This window comes from Corvus brachyrhynchos, unplaced genomic scaffold, assembly GCF_000691975.1.
Source record: "Corvus brachyrhynchos isolate BGI_N302 unplaced genomic scaffold, ASM69197v1 scaffold115, whole genome shotgun sequence".
In the NCBI taxonomy this organism is placed as follows: Eukaryota; Metazoa; Chordata; class Aves; order Passeriformes; family Corvidae; genus Corvus; species Corvus brachyrhynchos.
The window spans coordinates 19,827,617-19,845,235 of NW_008239553.1; the positions used below are offsets into that span (position 1 = coordinate 19,827,617).

Consider the following 17,619-nt stretch of genomic DNA (forward strand, 5'->3'; position numbering starts at 1 on the left):
TCCAGTTACTTGATGTCCCAAAAGGGATGCCACTCAGCAGTGGGCTTTTTGACACAGTTTTGGAGCAACAGGCTAGTTCTTGAAGTTATTTAGGCTTTGAGAAAACTCAAGAAAACCTTCAGTTCATGTTCACATACATTTGCAGTCATAGAATGATAAAACAAGCATGATGAGAAACAAAGCTAGTACTGTTGACAGGACATTTGTTTTCAAAACACCAGCTCTGGAAAATACTGTCTTGGATTCCACCATAGAATTAATAGTGACCAGTGAATCTGATTACAACTGAATTATTTTAATTTATAAATAACTAGATAACGATACGTATGTAATATGCATATTTATAAATTTCAGGCAAAAGTTTTGAAGTATCATGTGAGTTTCCTTCATATTTTAGATATTCTTAAGAAATATTTTCCACCATTTTAAGTGTTCAGTTAAAACACAGATGTACATTTTATATGTCTATTTCTCTTTTTAAAATATCCTGATGTGTTTAAAGAAAAGAAAATTGATATGTTGTATGATTTACAGTCTTGGAAAAAATAACATAGTCATAACTCTGCAGTTTTTGTGATGCATGAAGATCAGATTTTTTAATGTTGGTTAATGCTTTACTAATTAAAGTGTGCATGTTAATTAAAGCAGAGGCTAATGTTAATTACCTATATTAATGGAATCTCATGTAGCACCTGCCTGAAGCAATGGGTTCAATTTTCAAAATATCTCAATTAAGACTGAAACTTTTGATTTGCATCTAGTAGGGTTTCAATTAACTGCATTGCAAACTTAAATAACACACTTAAAGGGATAATATCACCAATCACATGCAGCACAGTGGAATTGGTCGGTTCAATTATTGACTACGGCTGTGAGAGCTTTCACAGTTGGTAGGTAAGTACTATGGTATTGGCAAGTGATTATTGTCTAGGGCTGTCATCACTTCTGTGGCTGTTGTAAGAGAGATGTTAAATTGCTGTACTTGGGTCTCACTGCAATTCCATTGTTGAGGGAGACAGAAATAGAATGATGTTTTCTCACATCCAGCATTTAATGGTGAAGATTCAGCTTGTTCCTTTGAAATAAATGACCACTATTCCATGACATGGTAAGGCATTTTATCAAATGGGAAAACAGCATTTGTGATAAAGTGCACAATGTTGCAGGGTACTTCTCAGCCAAACCATGAGATGTGATTGTATTCCCAATCTCGGTTTCAGCCACCACAGCATTACGTGTTGACATAGGAGCTTTTAATGAGCAGCTTCAGGAAGCGATTAACAAAGCACTAGAAATAGATGCAATCATGCTGATTGGAAATTCTACCTAAGCTCCATAAATAAGACCATAATGTCCTGCTACCATACAACTTTCTAGGATAATTATTTCTGATAGCTCCAAGACTTGAACTTTTAATCTGAGCCTACTCCATTGAAATATTGATGGTTCAGTTACAATGAAACCAAGATCCCCCCCAAAATATGCTAACTTTTCCTGTTTTGGACACACAATTGAAGAATAAATGTAGGATTTTGTGGTTGGACCCAAATTTTGTATGTACATATAATGCAAAAGTATCTCTAAGCATAATTCCTATGAGGCATCTGTGGAAACAGATTACTACAAAGTCAGTTTTCAACCATGCTCAGCAAAGAGGACCTGGAGCACAAGGTTACTTGTGTGGCTATAATCTCTCATCTGTACCTATGTATTTTCCTGTTAAAAATACCCTTAGGCTTCCACTACATGGATCCTGACTCTCTGTATAATAGTTTGCCTATGCCTATTAATAAAACCTCTAATGTTCCATTGTAACACTCGGGCTCAATGCCTCCGTTTTAATTAATGCTATGACAAAAGCAAAAATATCTTCACAGTATCAGACTACCTGTTTAAGAAATTTGTGGGATTATATTAAAACCTTTTTACCAAACTGCATTTAAAATATTTATTTAAAAATACGTTAATGACCCTTGACTTATGAGTTTGTGACCTGTCTTGGGTCTAGATTAATCAGCGTGTAATGATTCTTGTTGCTATTTTCACTTCTAAGGAGTCTGTGTCCCACACCATTTTGTAAGGTCATTAAATGGTTTAGAACTCATGGTTGTTTTTGTCTCTGAAAACAGATTACAGTCTATTGTAATCTGAGTTCCCAGAATTCCCATGTAGTAATACTCAACTTCTTTAACAATATAATGTAAAAATGTAATTATTACCTTGTTTGTGGTTACTGGAATGTTCGTCTTTTCATTAAAGCTTTCCCTTGGCATATTTTTTGTAGTAATTGAACTTCAGATTCCTTGAGTCACTACACAACTTATTTTAGCTGCAGAAAAGTCACATTTTCATGGGTCAGATGTTAAACTAAAAAGATGCAGCAGGTATGACTATTATACTGTGATATGTTATTGTCATGTCAGTTACATGTCCTAGTGTTTGAAGGAAAAAAAAATTAATTCTGTGAACGTATAGTCACATGAACATTTGTTACACACATATGTCATCTTTGGACATCTATAACTTGAGAAGGGTGATTTTTCTATTTTTCAATTTGTTTCCTTTTAATTTTGAAACTAAAATGTTTGTTCATATCCATTTAAACATCTGTCTAAACTTTAATAAAAATAGCTAAATATCTCCTGTTTGTTGGACTCTTAGTAACACAGAACTCTGTAATAATAAATCTTGTATTAATATGGCAATTTAAACTACATTCTAAATGAAAAATAATACAGCAACAAACAGGCAGAATCTCATGTACTGGTCATGTCTTTGATGATAATCTGTTGAAATCATTGTATTTACAAGATTACTGAGATTAGGTCTCTCTGGGTATTAGCTGGCCCAAAGGCACTTAGCCAATTAGAGCTATTGGAAAAAAATGAAACCAATCTAACCTGAAGATTTCTGAAAGGAATCTTTAACACCATTTACTTCTCCTGTATAGGGACTATAATACAGCACTTCCAATATCTTGAGCATGCTTCATTTGGTTTTATGCAGCTGGAGTGTTTTTTTAAGTATGAGAGAAAAAAAGTTTAATTCATTGTTCAAATTACAAAATAATATTACTTTAAAAGCAAGCAATGCTACTGAACAAGCAATGCTACAGTATAGTTTTATTAGGGAACAAGGAGGAAGGTGGCTATGCAAATTTGGATGGATTTTTATCAATGGTAATTTGAAAGGCAGACCTGTAAAACTCTTACATTTTGGCATTCATACTCCTCCTGGAATGTTTTCTTTGTAAGTTAAAACCTTTGGTGCTTTAGACAAATCAGCTGTACAGGTTTGGGTCTGGAGTCATGACAAGCTTGTAACAGAGGCCTTGACAAAGAGTAAAGCTACAAGTACACAGAATGCAGTTTGTTACATTGTGGCATTTTCAACAAAAATGGAAAGAATTATTTGGTTGAGTCACATTAGACAGTCATGGTCTAGATCCTGTGGTATGTTTTTTGAAGGGTTCACGTAAGACCTGGTTGAACAGTCTTTGCTCTGGAAAAATTCCCTTATACACTGTGGAAAGCTTACCTAAATAAAGCAGCTAAGCAATTTGAGTACTGGATATTGGCTTTACTTTTACCATTTTTTGTGGAACTTTGATACGTATAACATAGATGTGAATCAAAGTCTACCTTAAAGTGCTGAGGTAAAAGGTTCCCACTGCATTTGTCTTGGTAAAGCAATAAAGCGTTATCGCATTAGAATTATTGTCAAACTACGGTGTCTGACATGTTTCTGAGAAGGCAATATTCATCAAAAAAATTACATCTTTTACTGTTAGAAAAAGATGGCTCTTTTCTTACATTTTTGGGCTTTAATTGTTCTGCTACTTTGTTTTAGCCTTGAACAGTCTCTCTACATGAGTGGATGTTATCTTAATATTTTATATGTCTATATAAACACGCTTTTAAAAAATAATTTTATCACATCTGGTTTTACTGCGTGTTGCTGCATGTCTCTAGAGGCATACAGAATTTTTATTTTCAAGGAAATTTATATTAGTTACAGTCTCCAGCTGTTTTAGATATAGAATCATTTCCTGTTGGTACAGTTTCCAGCACAATTCCTTTTTTTTCTTCTCAAAAGAATGAGAAATTTAATTTAACAAAGACATCCTATAATTGCCTTTGTATCTAGCAAGGTATCTAGCAATCTAAATATTTTATTTTATTTAAAACATCTGTCTACATAATATCATATGACTATACGAACCTATATCAGCCTTCTGAAAGACAGCTGCTGCCACCTTTATTTAATTAATAAGAGACCAACAAAATTGCTCAAGATAAAGCCAGTCTGCCACTGAGTCATATATAAAAAAATTTTGCAAGATGAAAATTGCTTGCATTTACAGTTCTTGTTAAACTAATCTAGGTCTTTTTCAAATTTAGAAGCATAATTTTTCCTTTTCCCTGTTCTCTCACCCCCACTCCAGTCACTATGGAAACATAGGATCTTTACATATACTTTTTATTATATGCCTTTTTTTTTGAGACTGAAGGTACATTTCTTTTAAAGATGAAATGTGAACTAGAGTCATATGTTAATTGCCTGCTTGTGGGATCTATTTATCTCCTCATTTTCACAAACATTTGATGTACATTATACTGGTCAGACTTTTCATGCAGTTTTTAAGAAAACATATAGGGGAAGTGATAATGTCAATACAGATCTTTATCTGTTCTGTGCTACTAAGCTTTGTTTGCAGTGACTGTAAACTGTTTCATTGTAGGAAGCAACTCATACTGAAAAGAAAATATTTAATAGATATTATCAATTTAGGCACAGCAGCTGTCCTAGAAAAGTAGACATAGACATTTTACAGTATGTCTAAATAAGACAAGTTTACCTTTTTCCAGGGAAGTAATCAAAATATTCCTTTTTGGAGAACTAAGAGTATGAAAGGAAAATGTTTATGGTTCCCTACTGGCACACAGTTATGATTGACAGGAAAAACCAACATGTGTGCCACATGAGACATCTTGTTCAGGAACTTTCAGGAGGGTAGTAAATTGGTGTTGGCACAAACACAAAAAAAATAAAATGGCTTGATTCAGCAGTTTTCAATTCTAAATCCCCAGGCTCAAAAGAAAGAAGTAAATATTCATCAAATGATAAAAATTTATATTGATTTTTATTCTGCATTAGCAGCTCAAAGTCAAGATTCTTGACAGGGTGGATGTCGGTTTGAATGATTCTCTTTGAAATAAGGCTACAGACACTGGGCTGAGTGCTACTGTGCATTCCTGAACCATAGGAAAAGACTATTAGAACCCTAGGAAGCTAAATTTTTTTAAAGAATAGTATAAAGGCATGCTTGTTCTGTACTGTTTTGATAACTAAATTGTTGTTATTAGTATGTAAAGTGATTCTTGTTGTTCCTGCTTTACTCCATCCTTTCCATTACCATCTAAGGACAACTTTTTTGTAGTACTTCAAAGGGAAACAGTACTTCATGTACTATAGTAACTGAGTTAATATCAGTACTTCCCAAAAGAAGCACATTTTAGAGTGCTAGCCTGGCAGAGGAAAGGAAGCAAAGATTGTATCTGCACATTATACATCTTTAATTTTGCAGTTTCTGCCAGGGAGTAAATAAAGATCTGGGGGAGGGGGTGAGGGAAGGAGGATGGAAATCCAGGGAAGGAGAATGTGAGTGTGAATGCAGTACTGAAACACAAATGTGATGACTGTGATTACCGAGCTGTGAGATTTAATGAGAAAGCCTGTATTAGAGTGAAGTAGAAAATCATAACCATCACCTCTAGTCTATAGGAGTATAATTGGATCTCAGCCCCCAGAAAAAGTAAATAAATAAGTTAGTGACATTTTTAACAAACTTAAATATATTGAGAATAAAAGGGGAAGTTATTTTGATTACTTTACTGTTACAGTATACTTTTTTTTTGTTTCTCAGCTTGCACTAAAATGAGATTCATTGTCATAAAATGAAAGAAAATATTTAAGTGTGTTTGTGAGGGGATTAAATAATAAGCAAAGTAAGGCAGAAATACTATAACTATCACAGTGTTAACAAATTTCCCAAATGTCCTAGGTGCTTACAATTCAGTAAACATCTTTAACAGCATAGCTTTAAAATTAAATTTTACAAACATTATGGGTAATGCTTTAATAGTATGCAAATTACAATGAAGTCAGCAGCAGCAAAGCTGACCTCTTAGCAATACAAATATTTTATGTTTAAAACAGTTATCTTTTTACAGTTCCCTCTACCTCAGTAAGTGTCAGGTGCTTCAAGAGGCTCCTCATCAGAGGAGCATAAATAAACTCAAAGGAGAAGCAGCTTGTGCCTGCTTTTTATACACAGCCAGGCAGTTGTATAAATCAACATATTAAGCTATATGTTTTGCTCTCGCTAGAATAATTACTGATATATTTGCTAAAATCCATATATATATATAGCTGTGTATATAGCTATATATATATATATTTAGGATAGGAAAAGTAGTGTACAGGGAAAAATACTTAGCCCACATTTCCCTGCTCTTATCAAATAAATTAATTGACATTAATTGGCATCTCCTCCTTCAGAGTCTGACGATTCTTACTTAACTGTGCAGTGGAGACAGAGTCATGTGTTCATATTGCACAATTTTATGTTATTAATAGTTCAATATCTAAAAAGCTGATAAAAATACCATGTAATTTCTCCCTGTAGGAGGAAAAAAAGTGTGTAGTAAGAAAACATTCACATCTCTAGGGGTAACGTAACATCAAATAGACTATCAAGTCATGGAAAGAATCTCCTTCAATTTCAGAACAAGTTAAATAAGCATTCAATGAGTGTCTTTGAGGCACACTCAGTGTAGGAGTTTTGACTTCAAGATGTTTGACACTATTGAACCTCTCAAAATAGTTGACTCAAAACATTGAATCAAAAGAAGATTTTAGGTCAAAACTTTTGCAATTTTGTGAGTTGATATGGCTAGGAAATTTTGGAACTAGTTGTTAAGCACACACATATTTGTAATGATTAGGTTAATAAATATGTAACATTTCTCAAGCATTCAGAAATTTAAAATGGAGCTACTAGGGAAAAATTCGAGCTGTTTATGTACTACTAGTATAGTACGGTAAAATAATTAAAACTCAATGTGTATTACCAAAGTAACTTCAGATTCAAACAATGAATCTTACAATTAAAGAAGTAAACAATTACCTTCTATTTGCTTCCAAGTGAGATTTTTCAATGTATTAAATTCAGACAGCTTGGAAACCATTTTCTACAAATAAATTGTCAGGTTTTACTTCACTGTAGGTCAGTACAGCTCCCAACAGGGAGAACAGAGATTTCTCCAAAATATGCACAAAGTAGATCTCTGAGCAAAAATTCCAAGGAAAAGGCTGTAACATTTTTATGTTAGGTCTGCCATGCCTTTCTGGGATGTTTTGGATAGTTTTCCATAGGAAGTATTGGTTTTGAGAGACTTACCTTTCCTCACTATTTTTAAGTAGAACGGTACATGTCAATCTGCTGCGGGAACAGGGGGAGGTGGAATGTGCACCAGCACTCTGGAATTTCTCTTGCACAAGTGTGTTGTCCTAATTTCTGAACCTGGCTGTCTTTAGCCTTAAGAGCATGGCCATTTTGAATGCCCAGCCCTACAAACTGAGCTAGGTGCATTGCTAGTCTGTGTGATCTGGTACAGAAGCCTTATAGAGAAGCATGACTTTTAGAAGTATCTGCATGTTGGATGATAGACAGACTCTTTAACAATCTCTTTTTAGGCCACTTCATTGCTCTAGAAGTGCAAACACAGAAAATGGTAGGAACAAGCAGAACAATGCAAATAATGGAGGTTTTAATTAAATAAGATTAAGTTTATGATTTTAGCACATTGAAGAAAGATTTTCTGTGCATGACTTGTCTTTCCTCTTCTTGACTGTGTGAGGGTCTTGAGGCTGACCCAGAAAGGCTTTCAACCTACTTTATGTACAACATATTTGTGTTCTGGCCTCCTATAACAATCTTTTTCTCTTCCTGGCAGGGAAGAAACCAAGGTTGTGTTAATGAAATGCTAATTTAATAGGACAAATTCTGGGTTTGTAAGAATGGGAATGTTTGGGTTTACAGTTATTGTGGCATATGAAGAGGTGTCACTGAAGGAGATGGAAGGAATGTGGCAGTTACAAAGAAGTGCTCTCTATTATGTTGATGGGTTTGGCTGGATCTGTGTCCTTGTTAATTTGTGTCTTCCACATGGTTTTAGCAAGTGCTGTTCTGTCATCCCAGCCCTTTCCACTGTCAGAGCAAGCCTGTTCTCCACCTGGCCCCTGATTATTACAGACTCTTTTGCATCCTGTCTGTCACTCTCTTTCTGCAGGATGGAGATGCAGACCTGCAAGGCAAGAAAAGTAGAAAAGCATCCTGGCCTTTGTTCAATTTCCATTCTTACAAGAACTTTTTTTCACCTGGCAATTTTGGGATGCTATTGTCAGAAACTACTCAGTCTTAATTAACCTCTGGAGAGGTTAATTCTTTCATACTTTTCTTCAATGCTTTTTGATATTTGTCATGTAGGGAACTTCTCTGGGTACATAACTGAGATCTGTATGATGCACAGGGCATGCCATGCTCTTGTGTTGTGTTGTGTTACAGTGAATATAATGAAAGGCAGGTGAATAGTCAGGAATAAAGACACAAGAGGTGCAGATTTTAAATTAGCAGAATGGTTTTGGCATCTTCATGGATTTGTTCAGAATGCTGGTGAGGACACACTAGTGACTGCATTTGCACTCACAGTCCTGAAGTCACAGGTCATGGATTTCTGAAAGCCAAGGGAAACTCTGAAAAAAGGTATTACTCTTATTTTATAGGCTTCCCCCTCACCCTCCCCCCATTATATCTGATGGCTCTGAGAAGTGCCTGAAGTTCTGCTTGCTATAACACATCCCTACCTATCTAAAATTTCATCTTATGGCTCCTGTGAATGGACCTAAAATTCACTGTGCTGTCACATAAACTCTACAATGATCTTAAGTACCTTGATATGTAAGAATGTTGTTGCCTTGTAATTTTACTCATTCCGTGTGGATGTTTCACATTTTTCTGATGGTTTTAGCACACTGAAAAACAAAGTGATAACATTATTCTTGATATAAAAACATTTATGACAATAGAAACACTTAGCTAAGATTTTGACTGGTAATGAGCATGCCCTGATTAACAGAACTAATTTCCTGCATGATCAAAACACAGTGTGTCCTTTGTAATAGTACTCTCAAATATTCAGCTTAAAGTGAACATATTTCATGATATAGGATTTTAAATTTTTTTTTATTTGATTCAGTCCTGAAGAGTGTGTAAGATGAAGAGTCAAGGAAGCCAAAGGCAGGAGGGGTAACAGACTAAGAAAGTATTCAATAGCAGCATGGTCTCTGTTTCAATTATGCAGAGTAAGGGGGGAAAAACAAATGCCTACACTTAGGGTAGAAGCAGTCACTTGAAGTCCAAGAAGCCTAATGCTGCCAAATGATGGTCCAATGATCTTAAAGGCATTTCCAACCATAATGATCTCATTATTCTGTTATACAACGCCTTTTGAAATGCTGGTGTGACTTCTTGAAAGCATTCCTTCTACCTTAGGTGTTTTCATCAATAGAAGACCTGTTGGCTGGGTGTAGGGATGGTGTGATGGATGATCAAGTCTGTCTGTACAGAGATTTTGGACAAACTCTTGCCTGCCAAAGAATGCTTTCTGTCATCTACATCTTCATGGAAGATATTTTGAGCCATATACTTCTCAACATAATTTTATTCAGTAGCTGTACTGTGACAGAGCCAGGGTCTTTTTTGTGTTCTGTAATGAAGCCTTCTCCACAACTTTATAATGTGGACAAGTAGTCAGAATATTGTGACAGAAAACAACAAAAAAATGCTTGATTGTTTAAGTGCAAATGCTACTCTTATCAACTTAATTCCGGAAAGAAATTATTCTCAATTTTAAATCTCAAGAAATTTCACCAATTGGAGATATGCAGAGTGACAAGCTGGAATGTACATACTTTTAAAATGGGACATCTGAGTTTGCACTTCTTTAAAATATACATATGGGTGAGTATTCTAAGTCTACGTGCTGCATGGGGCCATCTGACTACCTCCTTGTTGGTAGAAACTGAATTTTGTGCTTTAATTGCAGAGACTGTTTTCATCCAACTTAAGTTCAAATAATAGCAGAGGAACTGAACTGTCTGTACTCACATAATTCTCACTAAGTACAGTGTAGTATGGCAGAAGCGTAGTTTCTCTACAGAACTGTAGAGAAGGGGTAACACAAGGTTAGATACTTTCATAATTTAAATTCAGCTGAATGTATTATATATAATTTGTATATCTAAAACACAGAATTGTTTGCCTACAGTAACATAGTTCATAGCAAATGACTTTTGCTCCTTGGGAGACACTGTCTGAAAACACTTTCCTTTCAACACCAAATCAATGATATTTATTCTAGTACATTCAAAAATAAAAAAAATTTGCAGCAGAAAAACACTAGCTCTGAGTTCATAGCTCCAATTCACATTGGTGTAAATTTTGAGTCTCTTGTTTGATACTCTGTATACAATATAACCTTTCAATCTCCTTCCTCCCACAGTAAGAGTCATTATCCCTTGTCTTTCTCCACTTCAGAATAAGGTCATTCTAACATGTAGGTCTAACAAGAAATACAATGTATTTTCATTGATTTGTATTGTCACTGATTACTCCTTCATGTTATATAGTGATCTGTATAGTAAAGGACATTTTACGTTGTCATGCAAAGACAGTCTTAAGGAACAGATTTGCACCTCAGGCTCCCCCGATTTATTTATAAGTTCTTGGTTTTTAGAAAATAAGCTTTAGAAAATAGTCTTGAAATTATTTACCACTATTAATCAATCACTACAACTGAGTATTTGGCACTAGTCTAGATTTTTTTCACTGTTTTTCCCCAGACTACAGTTTTTTCATAGTCTTGTTCAGAGATTGGTACCTGCAGGCTCAGGAAAATGAGAGGATTTTGTCATTTGATTATTGGCAATATCTCTGTTTAATTTACAACAGAATATTTTAAACTCATTCCATCCAGTAGGTGGAGAATCTCTGCAAGTGTGTAACAAGACCATCATCAGCATCTTTATTGTCTTTTTACTGCAAAAATGGTCACTTAGCAGAGGACCATGAAGTGGAAAACTACTGCTGAGTATAATTCCTTGGCATTTTTTTTCCCCATGTTCAATTTTTCACATATTCTGATGTACTACATCCTCAAAAAAAAAAAAAGGAACTGAATTTCAATTCTAAGATGGGGCACTAGGAGTAAATGAATGATTACCTCCCACCCAATTTCTATCAGCTATATTTCGGACGATGCATATCCCAGTAGACTTTTCGGGGATTTGCTAGATATCCATGTCCACACAGGTGTGTTTGTTATAGAGACTGTTCTTAAAAATTGTGTTATATAATAAAAAAAATTGTGTGTAGGGCAATCTGAAAATGCACACAATGCACAATTAAATGTCAAGTAGCTTTTCTATATTTGATTAGGAATTTATAAAGTTGCTACTTTATTCTCCCAGAATATTGCAAAACTAGTCCTTCATTACCACTAAAGGTTTTAAGTTGAAAATAAACTGCAGTAGGTTTATTGCATATCTGTGCTGTGTACTTTTTTCCATATTATGCCTTGTACCTGTTAGCTCAGATTCTGTAGAATGTAGTTTTTTGATACTTAAACTGATCAATACCTACTCAAGGTCTTCAAAGCCTCTTTGGATTTGCAGTTGATATCAGTATAACAGAGACAAAAAAAAATGCTTAAGTACAACAGTGAGATAGATGAATACATACAGAAAAGAAATCAGAGAGATCCATCTGAAACTCTGCACTGTCTGAGTTTGAGCTGCTGTAATTGTTCACAAACGTTGAAGATAGAAATTGGGTTTAAAAATAAAAATAGTTGATTTATAGAGGGATCATATTTCTGAAGTGCAAGAAACAGGTTGTATTCAGGCTTCGTAGAGTATGATGTTGATGGAGTTCATAATCCTCAGTACAAGAGGGCCTTATAGCTGCAAGGAAGAAATAGTGGATTGTTATTTATCTCTCTTCATATATTTACCTACCCTTTACATCCTGCTTTTCCTTTCCCCTACTATTCTATTTAACCCTTCTTTTTCTTCTCCAATTTTCTGTATTCATTATTGTTTTGCCTACAAATATTTTTGCTAGTGAACAGAGCATGACCAACCTGTGAAAAGCTGCTGGCTTGAGTTTTAACATTTTTTATTTTGAAATATAGAGGAAATCGCAGGATGGGGAATTAGAAAATGCAAGGGGAAAAAAGTATCTAAATTATTAGGATAGTTGTGCTGTTTGAGAAGTAGCCTGTGTTCATACAGTTCAGGGCTCAGTTTTAATTATTATGTGTGATGTTCTGGAGTTTAGGCTACAAGTGAACTCCCTCTGTTTGGAGTCTTGGGGTGGGAGGGGAGAAGGAAGGTTGTGTACACAATTTCAATAACAGCTGAGAAAACCCCAAAACCTCTACCTGAACTCCACCCAAAACCCATAGCTGAAAAAGCAGGAATCCTGATTTACAAACCTGTCCTGAAAATCAGGGAAATTTTTTGCTTCCACAAGGTTTCCCCTCTAGGCTTAAAACAGTCACAGATTTTAATTGATAGATTTAATTGTTTTAGAAATTTACTGGTCACTGACAACAGGGATTTAGACTGAATATGTCATGTCAACTATAACAAAAATAAAAATGATAAGTGGATTACTGCTTTGTGGTAAGAATAAATTAAAAGAGCACATTCATAGCCTTATATGGACAATATAAAATACTCTGCTGGAAGACTATCCTTACTGGTAAAGAATCCTTCCAAAAAAGGAATTTGTTCAGGAACCTCAGTATACTGTGGAAGTGGACTGTTTATCAGTTCAGAGGAAAATGTGTTTGGGAGTGGAAACGTAACAGGAAGGAGATACAGTTTGTTTATTCGCTGCCTTAGTTATTTGTGAGTTATATAAATGGCCATTTTAATTATACTTTCTGAGAAAGCAGAATAGTTTTGAAGCTCTCTCAAACCTTAACATTTTACTCTAACTGGACAGTCCCAGCTACTTAGTCATCTATTGAGATAGTGTTTCTTCACTGGTAATCTTTTGTGGTTTCATTTTCCACTATTTAAAAGTAGCTATGAAAGCCTTGAATTATGATTAAATACACAGTGGAAGACCTGCATGGATTAGTTGGAATTCTTGTCTTTTTTCTCCTTGGAAAATTGCTAGCATTTTCTGTATTTTCTGGGTTTTTGCTTTGCTTGTTAGGTTTTTTTTTTAATTTCTCAAAAACATATTGGGATTTATTGGAAAACATAACTAATTTCACTGTAAGAAGCAGCTGAGAGAGAAAGCTATAAAGGTATGAATGAGAAATTTTAAAAATAAATGAAATTTCCAAGTCACTTGCATTGTTTTTCAGTAAAAATTGAACCAAGGCAAAGCCTAAGCAAATATAGAAACTGTTATTACCACTAGCTTATGAAGACATTCCAGCCTTTCAGACTTACCCTACTGACATTCTTCAGTGCCTGTTTCCCTTCACTTACTTGCATTTTTCCTACATTTTACTGACTACCCTTTTCTCTAGCCCTTTCACTACTTTCTCTTTATGACTGCCATTGTTCCATAGATTGGTAACTCTGCTGTGCTGTCAGCAAACAAACTCTTCACTTCCCTGCAAAAAATAGAGGACAGTCCTTATACAAAATTTCCTCCATGCCATTTGCATTCACTTGCCATAGTACCAAATAGTTAAGCAGGCATTCCATTCCTAATGGAAATAAAAGTATGTAGTTACACAGAAGTAGAGGTTTTTGAAGCATTATCAGAATTTGTAATGTGTTTTTCTTTCAACGAAGCATATTAAAAGAAAACAATGGCATATCGGCCCCGAAGTGCTTTTGAACTTAGTCTACACTCTGTTCTTTCCACTGTTCCTAGGGGCAAGTGTGGCAAACAGCAGATTTTATCCTTGTGTCATCTGGTTCTCTGAGCCTCAGAAGCATACTGATCACCACAGCTGCAATAAATAAAGTGTCTGTTCAATAAGTTATGATGCCAAATATTATTCAACATTCTTCTGGACAGGCACAGTCTGATGGAAAACAGCACTTCTCACGTATTACCTTTTTCCTTGCAATTAAAGTTGCTGAGTAATCAGTCTGTGCCAGATATGAGAAAGGAGAATGTGAACAATGCCAATCTGCTTGGGTTTGTTTATGCTTACTATTTAAAGGAAAAATACCTATAGCAATATGGCTTTCATTAATTATGAAGCACAGTGTGTTAACAATATCAATCTTGAAGCCTGTAAGAAATGTAATTTTATATATCTACCTGTTCTATCACAGTGCTTGGTTTCTAATATCTTTTTTATTCATGTCCAGACATTTTTATGCAGCATTTGATTGGATATACATCTCATGGAATATATAACACATTCTCTGATAGAAACCTCAATAGTTCATTTCTAGCATTTGGGATTACACTGTACTTTTTCTCCGACGTAATGGTTCAGCCTTTTTCACTATCATATACTAGGAGAAAATTAATAGTGTGAGTAATTTGGTTAAAACTGTTACAGTCCAAAAGTATTTGTTTTGAATGTATTCTTTCTGAATTTTTTTTTTAATGTTCTGTTTTGTTTTTTTCACCTCTTTGTTTTCTTTTTCTAGGCTGAGGTTCAGCTATGCTATCTGGAAGCACAAAGAGATGCTGTTGAACAGATGTCCTTAAAACTGTACAGTGAGCAGTACAACAGTAGTAGCAAGCGAAAGGAAGAGTTTGCTGATATGTCAAAAGTTCACACAGTGGGAAGTAATGGGTAGGGAACTATTCTTTTTGTTGTTTTATTCTCACTGATCTGTATTTTTTTTTTTACACAATATATTTTTTCTTAAAAACCAGGATTTTTCTTCCTAGTTAACCAGGATTTTTCTTCCTAGGCTGAGAGATGGGGACAGCTGTTTCTCTCTTATTTTTTTTTTTTTTAATATATGGATGCAAAAATAATGTGTTCTGGATAATTTATCCAAATGATGGTTTGTTCATAGGACTACCTAATATTATCTAATAGTAATCTGTTATCTAGATTTAAAAAAATATAATGTGTCCTTTTTCTTTAGGCTTTTCTCCTCCAGTCATATAATTTTCTCCTCCAGCTTCATATAATTTGATTTCTTAACGTCTTCCAAGGAAGAATCTTGCTAGTGTAATAGTACCTCTGCAAGAGCTCTATAGTCATTGTTCTCCTAGTGACTAGAAAATATGAATATGAAGCCTTTCACCTATAGTTCAAACATCCTAGTTTTGAACCTCAAGAAAGCATTAATTTTAACTGTTTTCCCTTTTTTTAAACTATTTTTCCTTTACTTGTTTTTTTAATTAATGTTAACACACATACCCACGCATTTATGGTATATATGTAAGTGTACAAGCAAAAGCATTCTTAATATTTTGGACAAATTAATCACAGGACTATGCTGAAATGAGTTCTTGCTGCCCTCTCTTTTTAACAATCAAGGAAACTTGTAGGTGTGGATTAAGACTTTTTCTTTAAGGTCTTTTGAAAACCATACCTTCCAACTACTAGCACCCCAAAATGAACATAAGAAACAAATCTGTGGGATCGTAATAGTGTTGGCCAAAAGCAATTCAAAGGAGCCAACTAGTGCTCATTGTTTGGGTACGCTCTTTTCCTGATAGTTTCTTTATAACTGGCAAATAGAGTAGAACTTTTGCCTGCAGTTTCCTATGTAAGGAAAGCCATTGACAGAGGTGTTCATGAGTTCTCTATCTCCAGAACTCCCCTTTCCAACTGTTAACTCAATGTTCAGGTCTTGGAAACACAGTTTTATTAAATTACCAACTGTAAAGGTAGATGAGCCTTGTAAACATCCCCTCTTATTACATGGAAAGATGACTGTTTTAGAAAAGTTGGTGTGGGCTAATTATGTAGGATTACTAAGATCTTGATTACATATGCAGAAATCTATCAGATTCTCAAACACGCCAGTGCAGCTAGTGCCAACCATAAAAATAATTTGTTCAGAATTGGTGTGTATACGTACATAAATGTACGCTACATAAATGAGGGCTACATATTCAAAACCAGCCTCTAATTTTTCAGCCACCACTGAACGTGAGCAAGGCTTAAGGTTGGAATATTGAGGGGGATGTAAGACACATCAACAGACTTTTGATTTTCCTGAGGGTAGGGGATGTAAAGCTTTAAGCTTCATAGAGGAATCCAGTTTGTAACTCTACATACCATATATGATAAGCAAATGGTTTCTTAAATGCACTTGTTTTCACTTGTAATTATATGTTTAGAACTGGAAATGGTCACCTGCTAGTATTTCCTACCTTTTTTGTGCTATGGCCACCTTTCCGGGCCCATAAGGCCATCTCAGCCCTTAGAGGCTCAACAGTGACTTCAGGGGCCAAAGGGCTGAAATCGTACCAGTACAGTACCACATATTCAGCCATTTTAGAAGCTAATGGGGACTAAATTCAGCTGGAAAACTTCAGTTGAACCAGTCTGAGGTGCTATGTTGAAAAAAATGGAAATGCCTTTCAGCTATTTAAAAATACAGTTGATGCAACCTTTCCTTACTGCATGAAAAGTGTGGACAGAAACTCCACAGTAGCATGACCTAGCTAGAGACTGAGATCTCTACAGAGAAGGGGCCATTTGCATAAATTAGGGTATCTATCCATTAGCTGTTGTGGAAGTTTGACCTAGGAAAAAGAAGAATGTCCACAGGGAGAGCAAGAGCTATTGTAAATGAAGACTATTTTATATGACGCGTGTGTGTGTGTGTGTGTGTGTGTAGGAGATTTGGGAGATGACTTTGTGCAGGAAATAGCTAAACTGAGATAGGTAGGGCAGTATTTGCAGAATAGTGCGATTCTAGTGGGTGTATAAAGAACAGGAGATTTCCTGCAAAATAGTAATCTTGTTGAAACTGCAATACAGAGGGTTTATGTGTATTAGCATGAAAATAGGTGAAGTGACAAAGGAAAAGAAAAGAATGAGTATCCGCTGCAGGAGAACACCAGCTAGCCAGGAGGTAAGAAGTACCCAAGAGTAGTTGATGGCAGGTACAAAATGTTATAGCAGACATGTCTGGAAATATTTGGATCCCCTCAAAACTGGGGAGGAGTGGGTACAGGTCCCATTGGGAGAAACAGACAGCACCATTGCACAACATGAAAGCCAGATCCTAAAATCTTGTCATCAGTGGGTGTTGGGCCTTCATGGATGAGACTTTGAGAGAAATGCATTAGAGGGGGCTTCAAGTACGTGCACAACATACTGCAGTTTTAAAACTATTAAGGTGATAACTCTGAATTCTCCTATATCTTCCTAATAAAAACATGTGAAAAGAGTTCCATAAAATTATGACACAGAAACTTGAAGGAACTTTTTGTCTGGCTGAATTTTTTGGTAGGTGTACCAGTGTGTTTACAGTACTTCTAAATGCCATGTGAGTTATGCCATCAAAGAAATACTACAAACTGGAAGTGCGTGTTAA

The 17,619-nt window shown here is 35.3% G+C and overlaps 1 protein-coding gene across 5 annotated transcripts in view; it reads left to right on the forward strand.

The window, feature by feature from the left end:
• AKAP6 (A-kinase anchoring protein 6) overlaps positions 1 to 17,619 on the forward strand; it is a 274,630-nt gene that overhangs the window by 170,385 nt on the left and 86,626 nt on the right. For all 5 annotated transcript variants that reach the window (XM_017741971.1, XM_017741970.1, XM_017741972.1 and 2 more), the window contains exon 8: positions 14,758 to 14,906. In XM_017741971.1, coding sequence (XP_017597460.1) covers positions 14,758 to 14,906 — 149 coding nt within the window. The remainder of the gene's footprint in view (positions 1 to 14,757; positions 14,907 to 17,619) is intronic.